The 25,225-nt window shown below is 34.3% G+C and overlaps 1 protein-coding gene across 1 annotated transcript; it reads right to left on the reverse strand.

Moving 5' to 3' along the window:
• Positions 1–2,301: 2,301 nt before the first annotated feature.
• Positions 2,302–25,225, reverse strand: LOC115445875 (titin). The gene is given in 4 exon segments (XM_030172356.2): positions 2,302–3,385; positions 3,388–5,753; positions 9,791–9,949; positions 25,117–25,225. Coding segments are annotated over 3 exon segments (2,736 nt in total). The 5' UTR covers positions 9,934–9,949; positions 25,117–25,225; the 3' UTR covers positions 2,302–3,158.

The following is a 25,225-nucleotide window of genomic DNA, read 5'->3' on the forward strand; positions in this document are numbered from 1 at the left end:
ATATAAAATAGAGTCTTGGATTAGTAAGCAGCGATATAAGACGACTAAATACAAAAGTCACAATGTAAGTTATTAACGTAAATTTTCGGTTTACATTTACTTATTTACATTTTTAGTAGTCCAAATAACCCTCTTTCGATTCCTTTGCCCTTTTTAATTTGATACAATCCACCTTCTCTACCCACACCGCCTTAAGATATTGTCAAGAAAAGAAGTGTTAATTATCTAAATCAATACATATAATAGAATTGTAACAGCTGATAGCTGTCCGTTATAGATATTAAAAAAGAACTAATATGGTCATCTTTATTAGAGAAACAGAAGCCAAAATATACTTACTTAATTGTTTTGAATTAATGTCTGTCTAGATGTTTTAGTCCATTGAAAAGTTACATTTGGGGTTGCGTTTTTTAGAGGACGCAATTTTATTTTTTTGAAGTGTAGGGGGGTCAGTGTAAAGCTAAAACCAAGTTTGTGGGGCCGCCACCCTTGTCCCACGGCCGCCATCTTGAAAATAGGGGTTGAAATGGTTTTACGATGTATCTCTTAAACTATTTATCTGACAAAAAAAAATTATAGACATTTTTTGTGGCAAATTAAATTCTCTATAACTTTGGTTCAGTAACTTTTTGTCGTAAAACTATAAATAAAAAAGTTATAAGCGAAAATGTTAAGAAATTCAATGTTAAGCAATGTCCATTGCAACGTCATCAGAACGTGTGTTTATAAGGTTCATAATACTTTTTTTTGTACTCTAATTACGTACAACACAAACCCGCGGTTGTGCGACGACTGATTGTTCACAAAAACAAATTTTTACGAACTGTTTCGGAAGTTACTGTACATATTGCGTGTTATTGTTATTACGTGCACAATCGAACCGATAATGTTGTTCGTCGTCGCTGCAGCAGCTCCAGTAGTTTATCGTCAGTTTCAGGAGCTGCAGAGCCAGACTTTGATTTTGTGAACAATTGCTTCATCTGTGCCAAAGCGATTCAGGATCCAAGTAATTCGCGTACAAACCGACAACCGCGGGTTTGTGTTGTACGTAATTAGAGTACAAAAAAAAGTATTATGAACCTTATAAACACACGTTCTGATGACGTTGCAATGGACATTGCTTAACATTGAATTTCTTAACATTTTCGCTTATAACTTTTTTATTTATAGTTCTACGACAAAAAGTTACTAGACCAAAGTTGTAGAGAATTTAATTTGCCACAAAAAATGTTTATAATCTTTTTTTGTCAGATATATAGTTTAAGAGATACATCGTAGAAACCATTTCAACCCCTATTTTCAAGATGGCGGCCGTGGGACAAGGGTGGCGACCCCACAAACTTGGTTTTAGCTTTACACGGACCCCCCCTACACTTCAAAAAAATATAATTGCGTCCTCTAAAAAACGCAAGGTAACGCCTAAAAAATGTAACATTTCAATGGACTATTTGTACACTTATCACGCAAAAATACTACATGGAATTAAAAGCAGTTTTCACCAGTGTAACTAGAGGTCTAACTTAAAATATAGGCCCTTTTTTATCCCGGAAAAATATAAAACGTGATCTTTATCTCTGAAATCCTTTATTTTGCCTCATAGACTTCATAGGGTGGTCTAACCTAATACCTACTACAATAGAGATTATTGAAAAGTGGAACATAATTGTTTAAATTCCATTATTCGTTTCCTGAACATTGTAGAGTGAAGTTGGCCGCAATCATAAACTCACAATACGCCTATGTAAAGAGGTCCGTAGATTTATAGGCAATTAAACTTGCCAAATTAACCTCAACTATCCATATAACCGCATAGCCCATTAAATTCGTCTAATACTTGCTTATGTTTGGGATTTCAGCGTGAAATTAATGTTACAATTATTTTCTGCCAACGGTTTTCGCGTTATTATTAATTTATTTAATTCAACTAAATTTTAATTTAAATTTCTTAATATGTATGTTTTTTATCCGTGGTTATTATAATAAACATGTAATTTTTTATGGAATCATGTTTATTTTTTCATTTTTTTTAATATAAAACATTAAATTAAATTATTATTTTTTTATATTTAGAATTGATACTTAAAATAGCGCCACCTGCAATACTATCTGTACATTATCGCGAAGGTGCGACAAGCTAATAGATGTTTTCATTTGTTCAAAGATGGCGTTGTATCCACTTATAGTATATATTGTAATATATGTGATATTGTACATTTATGAGTAAAATCAAATCAAACCTAATTTTCAAAGCCTAATAATATAATTAAATAAAATATTTTCTGATTTTATATAAAATCTTTATTTAAAAATATTTACAATTTAGTGTTACATGAGATTATAAAATACATAGTCGGATTTCAAGTCATAAGTATTAAATTTAGTCGACAAGTTAGTCTGTTTTTACACACAAAAGTAAAACAGTAAATCATTCGAAAATTCTTTATCACAATATAAATTCAGCAGGCTTCCCTCAATCATTAATTAAACCGAGGATAACGTTCTGAAATTATAAAATATAAGTACAAAATTTGGATATATTATATACTTTTAATTTCCCTGTACTTATACGAAACTTAGTCTAAATATTTTAATAAATTCCGCTTTGCCAATTTACTTACAACTAAAGAGATACAATAGACGCACTATATGGCGCTAGTGAGCATATTTAAATATAATTTAATCACCCTGACCGATAGATGGCGCTAAACCACGTATGCGTAAAACGGATGACGAAATTATCCCGCGAAATACTTGTTCATAAGATTTTACAAATAACTTCCTTTAAGTAATACAACCTCCTTAATGCTGCTTATAAAATAACTAGCTTAAGTTTTTTGGAGTATAAATGCAAGAGTGTCTTAAAATCTCTATTTGGATTAATATTGACAAATAGATGTAAACGAGATTTTGTATTATTTTTTGATAACGAAATTGTGATATAATAATATTCGTTATAGTTCGCTATAGAAATTAGAAACTTATTCATTCAAAACTTTTTATCTACTAATAAAATGAATCAATTTTGGTGTTTAAAAATAGAAAATCAAAATTTGACAGTTCTCTAAACTATTTTGAGTCAAAAGTTTTATAAATTGCTAAGGTATGTAATTCAAACGAAATTAAAGTTACAGAAGTATATTAATGATCTGTACGGATTCTTACGTTCTCGAAGCCTTTGCTACTTTTGTCATCGTGTCTTCCATACTACGCAGATATCTGTTTAAGGACTCCGAAGTACTTTGCAATATACTTAACCCAAGCCTATACTTAAATTCTACTAATCTCTTTAGAAACGTGAAGAATCCACCTGACTGGTTCAATGGAGGGTATGTGATGACGTCAGGTTGCGTTGGTTTCGGTGATGATGGATCAGAAACCGGCGAAGGGAAGGTGGTAGAGTTGATGTAGTCTCCAACTTGATGTCGGTTGTAGTCTCTGTCATCATATTCCTGAATTGCGTCGTCGTTTCGTACTTTGTAGCGTCTTTAACTTTCGGGCTACTTACCCCAGGGAATACTTCATATACCTTAAATGTTTTAGTAGTAACTTCAGTATCGCTTTCAGTTGCTGTGTTCGTTTTCTCCCTATCATTACTTACGGGTAATGTGGAGACGCTTTCAATAATTTCATTTTTTAAAGTCGTTGATTCAGTATTTTGTTCCTTGGCTGGGTCCATTGATACGGCGTATATTGGAATTACTTCCTTGGGTTTTTCAACGTCATTCATAGGTAAAGGTTCTGATACTGCTGCAAGATTTCTCACAGGAACACTGTAAGAATCATCAATCTCATTGCTAATAAATATGTCCTTATTTTCTTTCTCAGCCCTTAATATCTCTTCAAGTGAACTAGATATACTCCTTTTCTTCAATTTCCTAGGTCCATGTTCTGGCACTACTGCCGGCGTTGCAGAATCAACAAGTTCTTTAGGCACATTGCCAACTACAAATTTGTTTTCATCAGATTCATTACTTTGACTGGAACTTTCAACGCTGGCTTCTTGCTCCTCATTGTTAGAACCTAAATACATGGAAGTGGGAGAATATGTTACCGGACTACTTGTTGATTCGCTGAAGAACTGACTATTATAAGGGTACACTGGTTTAAAATCCGAATCCGATGTTGGTTTAACGCCGTATACTACGGAATTTGTATTATCATTCCCGTAAGATGATACTCCAGAACCCGTTTGTGGTGCAGCGTAGATGGGTTCTACTGCAGGGTACGGCGTGTAGCTTTGTGGCTTGTCAAAATTATATTTACCCTCTGTGGTATAAACATGTCTAGTTTCGTATTGTGGATTATAGTTAACGGGTTTTGCGTAAACAGCGGCGTGCGCAATGCCAGTTTTTTGTTGAGGGTATCTACTGTAATTCGGGTCATAAACTGCTCCGTGGCGATACCTCAGATCCTGATCTTTTTTAACTGGATATCTGTTTATATGTGGTGTTTGAGCGGCATATGGGTTCAGTTTTTGTTTAGCATGAGTAGGCATTCCCGCTAATACTGTTCCTAACATCTCTTCCTCAGCTTGTCCGTTTCCGTCATTAGCGTATTCTTCAGCATTGTACTTATAAATATCATCCATTTTGTCAACTTCGAACGTTCTTCTGACTGGTGTTGAAAACGGATACAAGAAATAGCTAGCGATGCCTACTAAACTAGCTAAGCCGATAACGCCTACTCCGACCGAAGGCATAACTTCCCTAGAGAAGTAGTTGTAAAGTTGTGTTGTTATTGTTCCAGTTTGCTCTGGTTTCTTTGCCGGCTTAGCAGATTTTGTTTTGTTTCCAGACGTTTTGATTTCTGTAATTTCGGTTTCAGATTCGGGCTTAGGTGTAGACGTTTTTCTCTTCTTTGTTTTATTTTTAGATTTGGAAGAACTGCGTTTTGGTTTCTTAGTGGTCGTTGGTGGAGTACTCACTTCAAGTTCGATTTCCTGTTCTTTAGGCTCCATTGGCAATAAAGCTGATTCATTCTCTTCAGGGGCTTCTGTAGTCACTTTCTGTTTATTCTTATTCTTCTTTTTAGGTTTTGCGATCGACTGTGATTTTGTTACTTCTTTTTTCGGGATAGTAACTTCTGTAGAAGACATAGTTGTAGTACGTTGATTAGGTGTGCTTTTAGTTTTTTGGACATTGGTAGGCGCTGTGTCTCTTATTTTAGTATAAGCATTCTCATTAATAGATGAGGCACTGGCCATCATGTCACCTTTATTATTACCTGCAGTGGGACGCTTAGGTACAGTTTTATTATTCTGAGGTCTCTTGGCCTTATTTTTATTAGCCGGTGGTTTAGGTTTCTTCTGAGCCTCTTCTGTCTTAGTTGGTTCAGTAGAAACAGTAGATGCATTTGTTGGATTACTAACCAGAATCCAAGTAGAGATACCATCATTAGAAGTTGAAGACTCGTTTGTTACGTCACTGATTTTGTTTTCTGTGTCCACGTCATCCAAAGTGATTGGGACTGCTTCACCAGCATGTCCGTTGTAAGTTCCTTCGCCGTCTTCATTTCTTGTCTTTATTTTATGTTTGTTTGATAGCTGAGATTTCAATTTTGGTGGTACTCTCGTATCAGCTACTGGTGTGTTGGCAGATTCGTTTTCGGGCTTATCAAGAAGTTGGCTCGCGACGATTTTGATGGAATCGCGGATTGGAAGCTTGGATTTGACATCTCGTGCTGAATCTGGAACTGCGGCTGCAGAGGCAACAGGCACTGGTTTTGGTTCTTCTGATATTTTTTGCGTGACAGCCCTGGAATTTGAAAATATTACAATGAGTTGCTATAATAATTATTATTGTCGTCAAAATGTGCTTTCAAGGAATAATTTTGATTGTTTTATACCAAAATTAGCTTATACCAAAAATTATAACACAGTAGTAACAATATTATATTATTTTTACACATTATGGCTTTATGATCACAATTAAATGAAAACATTAAGGCAAGTAAATATGGTTGATTATAATTTTGTTCTGCTTTGAGGGGTGATCAATAGTTGATGATAGTTATTAAGTTTTAAATAAACCATTCAAAGCACAATTTTTATATTATGAGCGACAAATTGTAAAAAAAAAATAGCAATTGGCTTGACCACATGAAAAAGAATACCAAAAAATCACTACATTATAATACCATATTTTTGAAACATTTTTTTAAGGGGAACAGCAATGGAAGCTGAATTAGAGTCAAATAGGATGTCGACTGACAAGAAATGCTTAACCCTCGCCAGTCGATGCAAATATGCCGGCCTGTTTAAACCAGCAAATATATATTAAAATATGCATTATAATATGTTTTAAATTCACCATTATATCAAATACAAATAAAGACCACAATATTATTGATTGTCACGTAGTTTCAGAATCAAATTAAATTCACATTAAAATATTATATTAGAAATAAGACACAAAAACAACAAATAACTGATTAAAAAATTTATTAAAATTCTATTTTATATACATTCATAAATTATATAATAAAAATAACTTTAAATTACTTAACTTCATGTAATAATACTTTCATAATAGCGTTAACAATTATTACAAAATTAAATTAAGAATCTAATTCTCGCAAATGAATTATTTGCAAGTGCCTTAATGTAAGTTACCCACAGTCTTAAAGCTTTGTCTCCAATCAGCACGGATCATTAATAGGTCGTTAATCCATACATAGTTAAAACCGATGTAACTACGCCTGATCGTAAGCGGAGTGGGATCTATATAAAATGGCGACTGACAAGAGGTGATACTCTCACCTGTCGCCAATTATGACGGCCTTTTTGAACCGGATTAACTCAGGGTGATCCCGAAACGCGACACACTTACGTGGGCTACTATGGGGGGTTTTAACACCTTATGTATGGTGGTCGCGATCCGGGCGGATTTAAATATATTCTACAACCACCGGAGTATATGTTACAGCTTGCATACTAAAAGCCAGAGAAATCGATTTTATATTAAAATTACAGCCGAGGAAGCTTTATACGAGTTGTAGACCAAAAACAAAGCTAGCCTAATCTGAGAAAATTACGTATAGTACAGTCAGCTACAAAAGTAGCTGAACAAATTCAACTACAAGTTGTGCATACACGGTTAGTTTAAATGATTTTTTTCTTTGTGTAAAATATCGTAAATCCCTTTAATTTTGTAAATCAAAAAATAATATAGAATAAAAAAGTGTATAAGTGATTTGAAGTTTTGAATTTGTTTAGCTATTTATGTACACTGTACATAACTTAATTTACATAGTTTCAGGTCTACAAGTATGAAAAAATATCTGAGTTATGCCAGATTTAATAAACTATCTTAAGGTTATAGCTTAAAGTCCATTTTCATACATTTTGTTTCACCTTTAATCTGGGTAACTAAACAAGAAAATTTACAACAAAATTTAATATGACGAAATTTTAAAGACCGAAATATCCATGCATATTAATTATTTTTACGTTTTTCTTTCAACTGCGAGAACTAATCACTAACTAGACGTGAATTTAAATTCTTTACTTGCCAATACTTGTTTAGTTACCCAGATTAAAGGTGAAACAAAATGTATGAAAAATGGACCTTAAGCTATAACCTTAACTTAATTTTCGATCTACAAACCAACACTAGAAACCACTACTTTATGGACAAATTTGAAATCCGCAGTTTTATTTGAAAGTTGAACTTTACATGAAACATAGCAAAATCTTAGTCATTATAAATATTCATGGAAGTCGTACGTATTCTTTATGACCTAGCACCATTAAATAATTTCCAAAGCATTTGTGGTAATATTGTTTTTTTTATTTATAGCAAAGCGACACCATTGCACCTGATGGTAAGCGGAGTGAGGTGCAGATAAATTGTCGACTGACAAAAGATGACTAATCCTTTATAGTCGACATAATTATGCCGGCCTTTTCGGCAACCAACTATGCTTAGTTCAATTCCGAAACGCAACGGGTTTCACGTCTTACGTATGGTCGTATTAACGGTATATTAAAGTATAGTATTTTACAACTAAAAATAAATTAAATTAATACTTTTGTCATCAACTCTACTTTAAACTATGTATCTGTCTTAACCATAATAATCTATCTTTTATTTTAATACTGGCTGAAATATTGCACATGTGCATAACCATTTCTTATATTTTTTTACGTTATTTAACAGTTCCATCCCAAGTTTCTCTTCTCTTTCTTGTATTTTTATGATTGCTGAATGCGCTTCCATTATTCTCCAATTTTTGTGCAGTCGCCTTCATCCATTCTTTAAATTTTATAACCCAAGCTGGTTGGAAGTTATTTTTTATTTCCATCTCTTTATTTGTCCTAACATACTCTGGTCTTACTCTTCTACTATCAGGAAAGGAGTTCGAACCCCAAGACTTGAGTCGTTCTTCCCAATGCATATCCGGTTTATAAAAATGTATTATCTGTGGCGCTTCACGACCATACGGTAAGAACCAAGAGGAAAATAAAGCTGCCAAACCAGAACCAGCGAAAAGAAATGCCAACGGAGTTAATAAAAGAGGAAACAGTCCTATAGTTAGCGGATTTATTGATGCAAGCCACCCTAGCAAATTGACTGCAGGACGAAAGAATTCTAACAAAGAAGAAAAACTGAAGAAGTCATCATCGTCGTTCTGTGGACGACCTGGTTTAGATATAGCTGATATAGGTGATGAAGGTGCTCCGTAATTGCCTGGCTCTACTGATTCGGCAGGAATTGCATTACCAGCATTATAACTGTCTAGCTCCGTTCCCTCGACAGACGCACTTTCAATTTGTCCTTGAATTTCATCGGATTGGAAATAATCGTTAGCCAATGACTCATCATTAGCTGAATCATCACCTAAAGGTATTCCAAACGCATCAGGAAATATGCTTTCTGCCTCTTCTTCTTCCTCCGATTCGATAACAACATTTTTATTGATTACATTAGTATTTACAGCTATATTGAGGTCAGGGCAGGCCTCCTTAGCCTGTCCTTGGAAAGTATTATTCAAAGTTAAAAAAATAGTAGGACAATCGTCAGGCGAGCCACTATACTCCTCGGGACGTATTATAATTTTTTCCGTATAAGCCGAATGTGGAGGGAATGTGGTGACGTCGTAATTCGGATAATTAGCGCCCAAATTATGGTAGTTGTAATCTTTTAACGGTTCCGTCACTGGGGCCGGTTTTCTTGTGGTCGTTTTGCGGCGGTCGTTCGTGTTTTGTGACCACGGTTTTGGGTAACCTACATTCGTGATAATTGGTGTGGGTGTTGGTTGTGTGGTATAATAGTAAGGTCTTTTTAATGGATAATCTATTACGTGAAATTGGTTAGAATATACTTGTGTCTCCTCTGAATAAACGGGGGTAGGTCTGTATAGTTTGTTAAAATGGCTATTTGGATGATGTATTTTAGATTTTGTGTTAAGACCAATAGGGTGTTTATCCGAAGTAGATAAAGGAACTTCTTGCAATTCATCCGAGTTATCGATCGAGAAATTTAGATCTTCATATTTAGTTTGATCGGTCCATTTAGTAATAACTTTTTTGATTGTAGGCTTTCTTTTATCGTTCAAATCATCGTAGTCAATTGGTTTCTTTGCAACTACAGGCCGAATTTTAGGTTTGTTTTTTTTCTTTTCAATTCTGTTGCGTAAAAGACGACTTCTTCTAGCATTATTAGGTTCATTATTAGCAACAAAATAATCTACATTAATATCACTTTGTCTTTCATTAGTATCGTTTCTAATTTCATGTATAAAGACTGTGGGTAACTTAGTACTATTGTCTAAACTATATATAAATCTATACCTTAATGGGTTTTCTGTAGTGTCTGTTATACTGCTAACGGTACTATCTTGTGACGCGTCCTGTGGCCTACTATACACAAACGGACAAACAACACATAATAATACTAAAGTCCACTTTACACACGCACTTTTTCTTCGCGCCATCGTATCCGATTAATACCTGTAAAGAAACAAAATTAACATTAATACGAATTCTTAAACATATAAATGATGACATGTAATTTAAAAACCCAAAAAAGAACTAGAAATATATCCTATCAAATAGAAAAGAATCTTCCAAATCGCTTAATAAATTACGAAGTTATATTACACATACAAATATTCTACGAATAGAGAACGGCTTCTTCTTTTTAACTCGGTTAAAAATCTAAATTCCAAACCACAAGAGCAACTTGACAGTCTTGTTAACTTTGTATGCGTTAACTTTAAACTGGTAACATAAAAAGCCGTTATAACATCATTAACCTGAGACGCGAAGAGAAGTAACTGCAACCCACGTAATGTATTGGCCGAGGGTATAATTTATGTAGGAAAAACTAATGGTGTCTTGTATGTGTTTAGTTAGCGGTAATATGGAATAGAGATTTCTTTTCATATATTATTGCTTATTTTTCAAGCAATACAGAGCCGTTAGGGGTCGACTGCACCGAACCTTGGAATGTCAGATATCTGACATTTTTAGTATAGACGAGGTTAAAAGCACTCTGAACCGGGAATGCATGAAAAGATTGATGAAGTTGGAGGAAGCGAGTGAAGAATGCCAAAATCGTGTAAAGTGGCAATCTATGTATGTATGAATAATTATAATGTATCCTTAAAATTATAGCAAAGTTTAGCTTTATATAATTTATTTGAAAACGAAATAAATTCAATAATTTCTAAAGATTTCGCAAATTTATGCATAATTATTGGTAGTTGTCATACTTCAGATGTTATTTGTCATAAGACATTGACGTTATGTATACGGTTTATCTAAAAAGGAACACAATGAATACCATTGCCCGGTGACTCGATAATATTAAAAAAATAAATAATCATTGCGGTTTCAGAATGTATGAATGTAAAACAATAAAAAAGCGACTTCTTATTGTGTAAAATTTTTAATTCTCGGCATGTTTGCGGTTAGTTTTAAAATTATTTTTTAATATAAACACATAAGTACATTAAGTGATATTTCTATTTTGCTTTCTTTGCGAATTCACACGTATTTAAAAAAAACGGTAGTACCTACATTGACACACATAATTTCTAAACATTTATTAAGAACATTGAAATAAAACTATTTTGCGGATTTTACACGGTTTTTATATTTTAATTTTCTCCCGACGTTTCAAGACTTAGCAGCATTCATAGTAACAAAGAGACTGAGGTGTTGGCCATTATGAAGTAAGTACGGAAACCTCCTTTTCAATAATTTACTTTCTTTAACTCTGCAAGAAAACACCACGCCTATCATTTGAAGGAGTGCCAACAATGTTAATAACATTGTAATTTTGTGGAAAAAACCAAAGAAAGTACAAGTAAACAACTATATTGTTATTTATTACATTACACCCTTTCACTTTTTCTCTATTCAATTTGCGGTTTGCTGTTGTGGTTGTAAGTTCCAATGCATTGTGCGTCATTTCGTTTATGCTAAAATAGTTAGAATACTTACAATATTATCGTTTAGGTGATCATTTTGCCAGGAATTTTATTAATCAAAGATTAAGTTCTTACATACATACATACATAACATCACGCATTTTATCCCCGAAGGGGTATGCAGAGGCGCAACTAGGGCACCCACTTTTCGCCAAGTATGTTCCGTCCCATGATGTGATAGGGGGCGAGCCTATCGCCATATCGGGCACAAATTCCAGACTCCGGGCTGATACCGAGCAGAAAAACCCAAATATCACTTTGCCCGACCCGGGATTCGAACCCAGGACCTCAGAGCGCTATTGTACCGGACGTGGAATACAACTACGCCACCGAGGCAGTCATTAAGTTCTTAAACACTAGAAAAACTACCTTCTTTAGACTCTGCACCATCTAAAGGTAAAAAATACCTTCTGCATTAAGTCCATTCGTGTCGTACATTTGTTCATTTATCTAGCTTAATTATCAATTTTAATTAGTCACCGACTCCAAAATTAGTAATCAATATACTTAGTCTGGCCATAAATACTGTTACACTTAATTATAAAAAAATATTACATTTGAATTTCGAATCTGTCATTTTTATACGATTGTTCATTGTGTTTTCTCATTTTGGCGCCAATACATTGTAAAATATTTTGCGATATTAAAATGGTGTGGGGTGATAAAGAGAACCGAATCGCTGTGATAGCATTACACAAAGTAGGTATGGAGCCAAATGCAATTTTTAAAACTCTCCATACACTTGGTATTAGTAAAATGTTTGTGTACCGGGCTATTAATAGGTACAATGAGACCTCCTCTGTTTGTGACAGAAAAGATCTGGCCGTCCACGTAGTGTTCGTACGAAAAAGGTGGTCAAAGCAGTAAGGGAAAGAATTCGAAGAAATCCTGTCCGAAAGCAAAAGATTTTATCTCGGGAAATGAAGATAGCACCTAGAACCATGTCGCGTATTTTAAAAGATGACTTAGGACTTGCAGCCTATAAGAGACGCACTGGCCATTTCTTAACTGATAATTTAAAGAAGAATAGGGTGGTAAAATCGAAACAACTACTGAAGCGGTACGCAAAGGGAGGTCACAGAAAAATTTTGTTTACGGATGAGAAAATTTTTACAATTGAGCAACATTTTAACAAACAAAATGACCGTATTTATGCTCAAAGCTCTAAGGAAGCTTCCCAATTAGTCGACAGAGTGCAACGTGGACATTATCCGACTTCAGTGATGGTTTGGTGGGGTGTTAGCTATGAAGGAGTGACTGAGCCATATTTTTGTGAAAAGGTATCAAAACATCGGCACAAGTGTATCAAGATACCATTCTTGAGAAGGTAGTTAAGCCCCTTAACATCACCATGTTCAATAACCAAGTATGGTCCTTCCAGCAAGACTCGGCGCCGGGTCATAAAGCTCGGTCCACGCAGTCTTGGTTGGAATCGAACGTTTCGGACTTCATCAGAGCTGAAGACTGGCCGTCGTCTAGTCCCGATCTTAATCCGCTGGATTATGATTTGTGGTCAGTTTTAGAGAGTACAGCTTGCTCTAAACGCCATGATAATTTGAGTCCCTAAAACAATCTATACGATTGGCAGTGAAGAATTTTCCCATGGAAAGAGTGCGTGCTTCTATTGATAACTGGCCTCATCGTTTAAAGGACTGTATTGCAGCCAATGGAGACCACTTCGAATAAGCTTTTTATATTTTTAATTGTTTTATATTTATGTATTAAACTGACACACTGTAAAAGTAATAAATGTTATTTGCAGTTAACAATTTTCTTTTTTCTTTATTACAATATTTATGGCAAGACTAGGTATAGGTAATGATTTTTTTTTTGTGGTTTTTGAAGGCGGTATAATTTTTTTGTTAAAATGTTTTTGTTTGAGATAGATCGAATCTCACTTAAATATATTCTAACATTGACGACAAACATAGCATCGCTTTAACCAAAAATATGATTGATTTGCACACTTATATCCGACAAACAACTAGTAAATAAATAATCGTTGAAATATATGTACTGAAATGAAATCAACATAATTTTGTATCGATTCCTTTTGTAATCCACGAATAAAACTCATTAGCGATGTTTTACCGCGTTTCTGTTCGTGCCACCGAATGTTACGCGTTCCGGCAAATATTGTAGTTGTTTTTTATATATTCAACAAGTCACTTCTGTCACTTTTTAAGTTGCTTAGTTGTTATTTAGTTTTTGCTTATGGCGATACCTCAAGGTCCATTTTCATACATTTTCTTTCACCTTTAATCTGGGTAACTAAACAAGTATTGGCAAGTAAAGAATTTAAATTCACGTCTAGTTAGTGATTAGTTCTCGCAGTTGAAAGAAAAACGTAAAAATAATTAATAATCATGGATATTTCGGCCTTTAAAATTTAATATGACGAAATTCTGCTAACCCGCACTAGGCCAGCGTGATGGACCAAGCCTTAAACCATCTCGTCAATTTGAAATAAAAAAGGACGCCCATGTTCAGCAGTAAGATAGTATATAATACAGGTCTGTAATTGTTATATTTCATTTAAAAAAAATAATGTAAATTGTAATAGATATTTTAGTCCATATCATCGGAGTTTAAAAAATAATTAACGAAACACCGTACTTTCGTCATATCCAAAATCGGTTTTCTACATAATTATTGCGGAATTATAGTCTAAACACTTCTTCTCCCATTCGAGAATCAAACCTAAAGCTTCTATCACCGAAAAACATTAAAATATTTGCGAGCACTATAACAGAGGTAGGCGAGGTCGTCGCCCTCTCGGCCGTGACCGGCAACTTGTTTCGTCTTCATTCAGACCCGCATTACTGACCCCGAAACCGACTGGCTTTTTGGGTCGCACGCCGTTATACACTAAGGACGTTCAGTTCGTTTTGATTTATGTTTTTTTAGTCAATTGGTTTCTTCAGTTTTAAATGAAAATCTATCTTGTTACTTAAGTAGATAAGGTTGTTAATGGTAGAGATCATATGGGATTTCTATAAAAAACTAGTTTTTGTGGTGACTTCGCCCGCGTGCAAGTTTTACGTAATAAAAGTCTCGGTGTATAGAAATCAGGGATAAAAAGTAGCATATAACCTTCCCAGTGTCTTTAACTATCTCTATTCCAAATTTCATAAAAATCCGTTCAGTAGTTTTCGAGAAAATCGATAACATACCGACAGACAGAAAAGGAGAGTTTGTTTTATAATATGTATAGAAATGGTAATGAATTCTAAACCACACGGTATTAGACAATATTAAATTGATAGATATTTGAATCCTTTGTTGATAGAAGTTCGTTCGTTCATATTTTATGGCAGGTGTAATTATTTAAACAATTATTTAACAATAAGTATTATAGACTACATTGAAGGCTCACTCAGGCAAACGCTGAGCACATAGATCCTATACTAAATGGGAGGATCATAAATGAGGTTGCAAGAAAAGCTGGTTGCTAACAACACAATATAACGATAAATGGAAACCCTTCGCTTTTACCTGAGAGGGGTCAGTGTAAAGCTGTACCTACCTATAATAATTGTTAAAAAAATATACTGTAATTATTTTCGAATTCGATTAAACTTGTATATATTATAAATTATTGTATATGTCATTTTAAAGTTATATGTTTTTTCGTTTAGACATATATGTCTATTATAATAGGTTTTCTATTTATGTATTATTATTTGATCCAAAATTGTATGTATATCCCAATATTCACCTAGATTTGTCTGACTGGTGAGTGCCTTTATAGTTATTATCGTTCTTAACAACATATTTTTAGAGTGCACTATATAAATAATTTAACTGTTATTTGTAACCACCAACCGGGAGCTGGTAATGACAGTGGAAACCGGTTCATTACCATCCACCCTACAGCACATTGACCTTAGTGCAAGCGATGGGATAATAGAGTTAATGTATAGTTGAAAATTCGTATCAGAGTAATCAAATTTTATACTTATTTTTACACTAACAAAAATAAATTATTATGACTATGATGATAAATATATTGAAATGGCGACTAAAATGCAACTCAAAATTAATAAAAAAAAAACTTCAGTTCACGGCGTGACTGGCTTGCAAATCATTTAAAATAAAAATCTCACTTTTCTGGGATACATATATATTTTTACATTTTCTCATTCAAAATAATAATTACTATTTCTGGTTCAAGGAGTTATAGCTGTAAATCAATTCTCAGTAAAGAAATCACACTCGGTGCTATAATGGCTTTCATTTTAATATTTATATGATTCACGATACGTTTACCAACAGTTCATTATATTTCCGGTAACTAGTGAAAGTTTTATGCATACAAATTATATCAAATTTAACATATCAAAACATGGTTTTTACATTGATAAAAAGTTTTGTATAACCTCCATTACTTAGATGGAATATTAGAAACCATCACATCAATTTGGGTAACAGCAGCGATAAATTGAATTAAAGATTTTTTATCAAAAATAAAGATAACCGATTAGTTACTTCAAGGAAAAGTGTTTAAGTGAATTTTGTTTTTTTATTCAGATATTTTTACATCTGACTTTGTTATTACGCTTATTACTTAGAGCGAATTGATTATTTTTTGTCCTTAATATCTGACTTTCTCATTACGCTTGTAACTCAGGACGCAGGCGCATTATGATAATAGCAAGCATGCAACAGCGCGTCGGAACGCACCTCCGTTTCTACTGGACGTATTCCGCGCTGCTCGCTCGAAACCGTTTGCATTAACATTGGGCTAGTATACAATATAGTTGGTAGTTAGTTTTGTTACCAACAGCTATGTCTTGACTACAGCCCCAGGTCCAAAATAGATACATGTGCAACTTCATCTATCTTTTAAGTATATCACTTCTATACTCCATTTTTTGGTGGTAGGATATATTTTAAATTCAACCGCGTAGCGACCACTGTACAGGTGTTAAAACTCCCCGAAGTAGCCCACATAGAAGTCGCGTTCCGGGATCAGTCTGTGTTTTTACAGATCCAACATGCCAGCATAATTTTGTCGATTGCTGAGGGGTAATCATCTCTCGTCAGTCGACGTTCTTTTAGACCTTACTTACCATGTGCTTTAATGGGATCAGTTTGTCGTGCCCGTATTAAAAAAGTGAATAAAACACAATATATTAAAGAAAGGTGCTCAAGAGTAAACTCATAGATTATAAAGAGAGATTAGGTAAGACAACGAGAAAAATTCATATCGAGTGACACACAATGCTCCGAAACTGATTTTAATATTTCTCTAATGGTATATATTTACTGCCAAATCGTATTTTTTATAAGGTTGGATGTTAAATTTATCGGATTTAGGTGAAATATAGCATACAAATAGACAAAGTTCTGAATTAATTTCCCTTTAATTCCAGAAAAATCACAAATTTAATATCCAGTAAAGTTGTTTACGTGGACGCAAGCGCAAGCAAAAGCTAACATTATATTCATTATGGATACTTGTATTTCCAAGAGGACCATACTCTAAACGTTTATACACAAAAGACACTTTCACACCGACACAATTTGTGTCAACTTAAACAATGAATGGAATTTGTTTACCCTCGTTTCTCAAATAAATGCATTTGAGGGTACTAGCTAAATTAAAAGCCAAGTGTGATACTAAAAGTGATAAAACTAGTGCCAAATTTCATATAAATGCTTTCAATTATTGTGATCTAATATACACCCAAAAAGGCAAGACGAAAAACAAAGACATTAAAGTTATAAAGAACGCGAAAGACAATGTAAGACATTAAAATTGATTAGAAAGCAACATTTATATTTTGGATGTAAATTGAATATATTCATCATCATCATCATTTCGGGGAATCGTCCACTGTTGGACATAGTCCTCTCCCATTGAGCGCCATAGGTACTGGTTCTGGGCCGCCCTCATCCATCGGACTCCGGCGACCCTCACCAGATCGTCGGTCCATCTCATGGGGCCTACTTATTAAATATATTAAACATTCCTAAATAATCAAGTAATGGAAAATACATCACGATCTGACAAATGGTAATACAACCCACATAATTTTGATTACATTATCTTATACCTGAAACTGTGATAACTGGAATCCAAAACCAGATTTAAACCTGTCCCGATCCGTAGATTGGTTCCAAAATTACACGGTTTACTGTTATTTAACTATGAAACTACATTCCATTGAAATCACTTAGATGCCGTGAAATTACACAATATAATAAAGTTCATTGAGTTATTCTCACACTTGATATTCGTGCAAATGCTTGATAGTGGGTTAAGAAGCGATTGAATCAATTATACTACTTTTAATAATCTATATACTATTATATAAAGCTGAAGAGTTTGTTTGTTTGTTTGTTTGTTTGTTTGAACGCGCTAATCTCAGGAACTACCGGTCCAAACTGAAAAATTCTTTTTGCGTTGGATAGCCCTTTGTTCGTGGAGTGCTATAGGCTATATATCATCACGCTATACCCAATAGGAGCGGGGCAGTAATGGCTAATCTCAGGAACTACCGGTCCAAACTGAAAAAATCTTTTTGCGTTGGATAGCCCTTTGTTCGTGGAGTGCTATAGGCTATATATCATCACGCTATACCCAATAGGAGTGGGGCAGTAATGGTTAATCTCAGGAACTACCGGTCCAAACTGAAAAAATCTTTTTGCGTTGGATAGCCCTTTATTCGTGGAGTGCTATAGGCTATATATCATCACGCTATACCCAATAGGAGCGGAGCAGTAATGGCTAATCTCAGGAACTACCGGTTTCAACTGAAAAATTCGTTTTGTGTTGGATAGCCCTTTATTTGTGGACCGCTATAAGCTATATATCATCACGTTATGACCAATAGGAGCGGAGCAGTAATGGCTAATCTCAGGAACTACCGGTCCAAACTGAAAAATTCTTTTTGCGTTGGATAGCCCTTTGTTCGTGGAGAGCTATAGGCTATAGGAGCGGAGCAGTAATGGCTAATCTCAGGAACTACCGATTCGAACTGAAAAAATATTTTTGTGTTGAATAGTCCTTTGTTTGTGGAGTGCTCATAGTTATATATCATAACGCTATGACCAATAGTAGCGGAGCAGTAATGGCTAATCTCAGGAACTACCGGTTTCAACTGAAAAATTCGTTTTGTGTTGGATAGCCCTTTATTTGTGGACCGCTATAAGCTATATATCATCACGCTATGACCAATAGGAGCGGAGCAGTAATGGCTAATCTCAGGAACTACCGGTTTGAACTGAAAAAATCTTTTTGTGTTGGATAGCCCTTTGTTCCTGGAGTGCTGTAGGCTATATATCATCATGCTATGACCAATAGGAGCGGAGCAGTAATGAAACATGTTGCAAAAACGGGGAAAATTATGAGTTTTGAGAGCTTCCGTTGCCTGCGCTGCGTAAACAGTTAAAGTTATGCAACAATGATGTATGACGGGATTGTTTCACTTAAAAGTTCTAAATAATATAACAAAAGTCCCCCGCTGCATCTGTCTGCCTTAACGTGTTAAACTCAAAAACTACCTAACGTATTAAGATGAAATTTGGTATGGAGACAGTTTGAGACCCTGGGAAGAACATAGGCTCCCGGGAAACTACTATTTTTATAACGGAAAACTTTAGCCTGAATAACTTTATAACGCGGGCGGAGCCGCGAGCAAAAGCTAGTAAGTTTATAAAGTAACAAACATTTTTCGAAATAATTTTGTGATAAAAAATATTTATAATTAATTTCAAAACTATTTTTATCTCCAATATTTTTTTTTGCCAATATTTAAAAAACACTTATTGGTATACTTCGTTCTTTTTTCAAATTAACGGCAATTCATTCTAATCTATTTCATAAGCATCAAAGTTTAAGAAGAGTTTTCGGTCGCAGTTTGCGTTCAATCCTCATTAGGCAACCTTAGTGAACAACCAAACTTCTCTTTGTAGTAACCAATTGGAAAAGGGCTGGTATCTATTCTTGTAATATAACTTACGCACATATTGCGTATTGAATTATACATCACACGACATAACTCAAAAATAAAACACATATAATTTTTCATACAAAAGTGCATGATGCGTAAAACTATGGCACTTGTAGAAAGTGTTTCCGCGCGTTACAAACGCTGTCGCAAGCAGATTGCCGTGCATTAGATGTGAACTATTCATTAGCCGGTGTTTGAACGTTGCGTCCTTACTGTTCTTTATTACATCATGTCTTTTTTTAATATTGGTTTTAATTTCAGAATTTTTATGTTTAGCATACATCATATCTTTTGAGTTGTGTTATTTTGATTTTGGGTTGAATAACACCAATTCGACAGTGCTAAGAATTATCTATCTTCGGCTTACTTCAGGAGAAAATTGATCGCTAGATATCGCTTAGAGTGGATTTTTTGTAAATATATCCAGAGCAAAATTTATGAATTACCTGCGATTAGTAATTGTAAGATACGCCAGGAAATTCCAAATATTTTTACTATAGTGGGCGGCATCTTATAGTAGCAAAATATTTCACGAAGGAGGTTAATTGCCTTGTCCACTAAAATGTTCAAACAAACATCCATTAATTTGGATTATTATAATTTACATAACGGTTATAAGGATACGGTATGTAATGGAATGTAAATTTTAATATATAATTGATGAGCAAAAAATTGTTTTAAGGTAATGAATTACTGTACTAAGAACTCAAGTTTTTTGTTTTCTAACGAAATTACATTTTTGACCAAAATTGGAACGCTTAGGAATCAAAATTGCAATAGAATGTAACTAAAAAAATTGCTAATGTTACAATTTCCTACAAATCCAAAAATAACACAGTACTTTAATACAGTTATGTGTTATCAAGTTGATGTAATTTACACATACTTTTGCGTAGATTTTTTACATTCGAATACAGCAAAGTGACCTCACTGCATCAATCAAGGGGTTCAATGGAATGTCGACTGACGAGAGATGATTACTCCTCGGCAGTCGTCACTATTATGCCGACCTGTTAGCAACAGATGTACTCAGGCTGATCCCGGAGCGCTACACACGTGAGCCACTATGGCGGGATTAACACCTTGTGCAAAGGTGGCCAATATAAAATATATCCTACCACCAGCAAAATATAAATCAAATTTAAACTCATTTAATTATTTATAAACTTAAAAAGAGGTTACCAGTTTTAGCTAATAAGGAAAAACTTGTGAAATAGTGAATAAAATATATATTTTTTTAATTCTTTATAAAAAACATTCGCACGGTATTAGTTAAGCAGTTGCGTGCTACCAATAACTAATAGAAACAACCCAAAATTTCTCAAAATACCATTGCGAATCTATGCCGCGTCATCGTATGTTCCCATTAAAGTCCCGTTGTGCTTCGTGGTAGCTCTGGCCCACTTGCCTTAGATGGCCCGTAGAAAGGACACGCTGCCTTTATTTGGGACAATTTGGGACGGGGTGGGTAAGACAATTTCTTTATAGATGAGATGGTAAGATTTAAGTAGTGTTCAATATACAGTAAGCATTATCATTATTAGATTTCCTAAAGGCCGATCTGGAAGTATTTGATGGAAGCCCATGTTCAGCAGTGATGATGATGATTATTATCATTAATTATGGATTAACAGTTTAATACATTTAAGACTTAAATCTTCATCAGGCTATAGCTAATTGTATAATCCTTATTTTGAATTAACTAGTCACCAAACGTCACACAAGTACAGACCCCACAATTAACAATAGTTATATGGATACGGGTTTTATACGGACGCAGCAAACAGACTCCACTTCATCTGATGGTACGGCGAGTGGGATCATTGTCCCTCACCAGTCGACACAATTATTCCGGCCTGTTTGAAACCGGATATACACAGGCTGATCCCGAAACATGACACACTTAAATGGGCGACCACGGGTTTTACTCCTGTATAAGGCGGTATCTATCTGAGCAGATATGATTAATGCCACCAGCAAAGATCCGAAACATATTATACAATTATTTTTTTGGACACAGATCAGACGGAGTAAAAATTTATTGCATTTACCATTGCCGACGACCTATCAGGACCATATTTTAATTTCTGGTTGAAATTACATCGAAAAAAAAATTAAAAAATTAAACAAATCGTAATTATTGTTAAACTAACTTAGTGTAAGCCGTATTTTAACTAATATTATGAGTCTTGATATTTGAAAATAAAAACATTAATTTATCTGTAGATAAACATTTGTCTTAGTGCTCGAACTTCTTAAACTTCATTCCACAAACCTTATGGTTTGTGGAATGAAGTTTAAGTTCATTCATTCATATCCCGCTGTGCCACGGAGGCTGTTATTAGCTTGTTTTGTTGATCCACTAAAAGTAAAAGGACCGAACACCTTTCTCGTGAGAACATTTAAGCTAACGGATCGGAAAGACAATGGATTAGGTTATAGATATTAAGGTCACTGAAATATTATACTTGCCAAAGAAAGGTTGGTTCATTGTGCAACATTCAAGTATTTAGTCAGAGGAAAATGAACATTTTCGTGACTTCTGGAGCAGGACAAATGCTTGTGACCAATATTTTAATCGATTTTGAGTGTTTTGGACCCCGAGTTCTTTACAAAGGACTGGTAACAAGCCTTATATAATCTTGGTGTTAAAAAAAGTCTTTTTAACATTTTCATCAACATTATAGTAATAATATATTTTTAATTTTAAACACAGTTTCTATTTAAATATTCACTTGTGAATCACACGTGTAGAAATCGTAGACCGTTGGCATTTACCCACATTTCTCAAGTTTATGAATATGAATATTTATTTATATAAACGAAAAATTATATTTTATAGAAACTGCATAACCTAGTGGCGTAGCAGTCACATCTAGAATAGCATTTTTTGTGGTGGCCCTATAAGGATAATTTGAATGTCAATATCCCAATTAGAGTACACTGTACTTTCAAATCCAGTATAATCAAAGGAAGTCCGGAGAAAAATAGAAACCCATGAAAATATAGACAGGGGTATTATTATTCAATAACACCAACACATGAGCCCTTACAAAACTAGGGCACAAACGAAAGTGCCCTTAAAACCGACTAGCGAAAGTCGATATTTCTCGTATCAAAGATACGAGCAGATCTAAGAATCTCGCGCAACATACACTTTCTCCCACCTTACTTTGTTTATTAGTGAAGCCAGTGCATCATCATCTGATATGCTAATGTGTCTTTATGTTGTCATATTTCCTGTTGCTTTTAATTATTCTTTGCTGTTGCAATGTTGTTCATTATGTCAGATTGCCTACTTGTATGTTACAAGATGAATTGGAGATTTAAACTGAGGTAGGTTTACTGAATTTATTTCGTTGTTAGATTTTTAAATTATCTCTTAAAGTTGTTAGCAAGGCAGGTCTTAAAACCAAGCTTCTATCTCTAAATGCTATCTGTGTTGATCGAATCTAATTAAGTAATTTTAATCATTAGATATGTGACGTTTATTTCATTACCTGAATGTGGTATTAATATTAAATAATACATAGCCGGGAGGTAGGTCCTTATGTCAGTAACTATAGTATTTTTTTTTTATACCAGCAACTGTATTTTCTTTCATCATAAAAGCGTGACCAATTTGCAAAATTAATTAGCAGAACTGTCCCCTTGGTCGAGCACTAATTATGTGTGATTATTCTAATTTCATTTGTTTATGATTTCTTTATAACATGGATTATAACTGTAGGTTGAGTGACGTCTGTATTGATACAAACTTATGTTTATGTTTTCTTTGATCAGGATGTCAAGTTTTTGTAAGGGATGTCTCTGATGTAACAAATTATAATTTTTCTAAGTCACCCATTAGCCATTCAAGAATAGGTTCCTCTATAATATCCAAAACTAAAAAGGTGTAGGTACATTTGGTAATAATTTTTGTTCAATCCCAGATGACACACTAAACCCTTCTTATTGATCTAATAATCACCAACGATTATAATATCATTAATCATCACATTGCTAAATCTACGACAGTAATAGGTCTATGCACTGTCGCTAAAGGAATGACAAGAATTTAACAACTGCGTGTGCGCCGGCAGGAAAACGATATAACTCATCTGTTACACTGAGTAATGACCAAGTAAAGTTACAAGTAGAGATAAGAGCAACGTCCACAATTGTTGAATTTAATTTTAATACAATGGAAAAAGAGAACCTAAATTTGGGAAATATTCTTCAAAAACAATCATTTAACAACTTTTCAAATGAAAGAACAGACTTTCATCAACTAGAACATCTTAAAGATCTAACATCATGTGAAGAAAGAGAACAGACGATATCAAAATGCAGAAAAGACGATTAGAACACGTAAACTATAACAACAGTTATTGAATAACACATACAATATGACGCCTTCATCCCAGAAAGGATATGCAAACATACAACCAGGGCATCTAATTGTCACCATTTGTATTTCGTCCCATAACGTGATAGAAGACGATCCTATCGTCATATCGAGGGCTATTTCCAGAGTCCGGCTGATAGAAGAAAAACTAATATCACACCCGACCCTGGATTCGAATCCAGAACATGCAAGCGGTAGTTGTATTGCAACGCAAAGCAACTACACCATCAAGGCAGTTGTGACGTATTGAATAAGTAACTTCTTTTTTTAATTATAACAAACTAAATAACATTTTGAACTACAGTAAATATCTATTTGGGTTTTTGTTATGTCTCGTATCTGTTGGGGGCAGAGACTACACCATAAAACCTTATTTGTTCCGGTTTCCTTTATTTAACTTGAGTTGCTCCCGTGTTATGATAGGAAACAGGTTATTTATAGACTTCAAATATCAAATCATGGCAAGTATATCTTCGGGATTATTCCTGATTTTTATGTTGAAAATATATGTAGATTAAATCTTATGTTTGAGGTATTTATCTTCACTTATGTAAGCAAGAAATATTCTCAGGCCAATCGAATCGATGTTTTTCGAATTGGTGTCACAAATTTTGCCTTCATCGCGGATACAAATATTGACCCAAAATGTAGTTATGTAAATAACAGCTTTTAAAAGAGGTCTGTAATATCCAGTTTAACATGAAAGCAAATTTGTACAAATATTATGTAATATATCGTTTTAATACATGACATATTACACCTACACCTGCGAGGATAGGTACCTTAAAATAGGCTTCAACGGCAAACATGCTATCAACAAGATTTCCGGTCAATGTGGTTAAAAAATATTTTTCGGATCAAAACATTTTATTATATAGGATTGGAACTCGGAATCTTTAGATTCATTAACATGATCAATAAGGCTAATCACACTACTATACTTGAATCGTTGGCGAGCGAAATGATAGCAATGACCATCATTTGGCATTTGAATCTCGGATAAAAAGCACTTAACGATACCTTGTATTTCATATTTTAAAGACCTTCCTTTTATAAATGATAAAACTGTCGCAGTTCTCAATTAACCAGCGTACTTAAAAGCTAAACCGGTTACCTTAATTAACAAAGGAAGATGAGAGAGCAAGAAATTGATCGAAACAACTACAAATCTCTTCCTCCACAAAAATAATGTAAAACAAAAGCAAAACGAAAAAAAAAAACAAACCCGAACTAAACAACAAAAAAATAGACATGACAAAAATATGTTCTTTTTTTAAAATTAGTAAAAATCTCTAAAAAAAAGACGTTGATTTTTTTAAAAAAGGAATACACCCTTACCGTTATATCGATGGTGTGGCACGGAACACAACACTGGCGACAGAGCGCGCGGTCGCGATGGTACTGCCGTTCGAGACCACTAACGGGACACCGTGCCACTTCGGACTTG

This window comes from Manduca sexta, chromosome 11 (assembly GCF_014839805.1).
Source record: "Manduca sexta isolate Smith_Timp_Sample1 chromosome 11, JHU_Msex_v1.0, whole genome shotgun sequence".
Lineage (NCBI taxonomy): Eukaryota > Metazoa > Arthropoda > Insecta > Lepidoptera > Sphingidae > Manduca > Manduca sexta.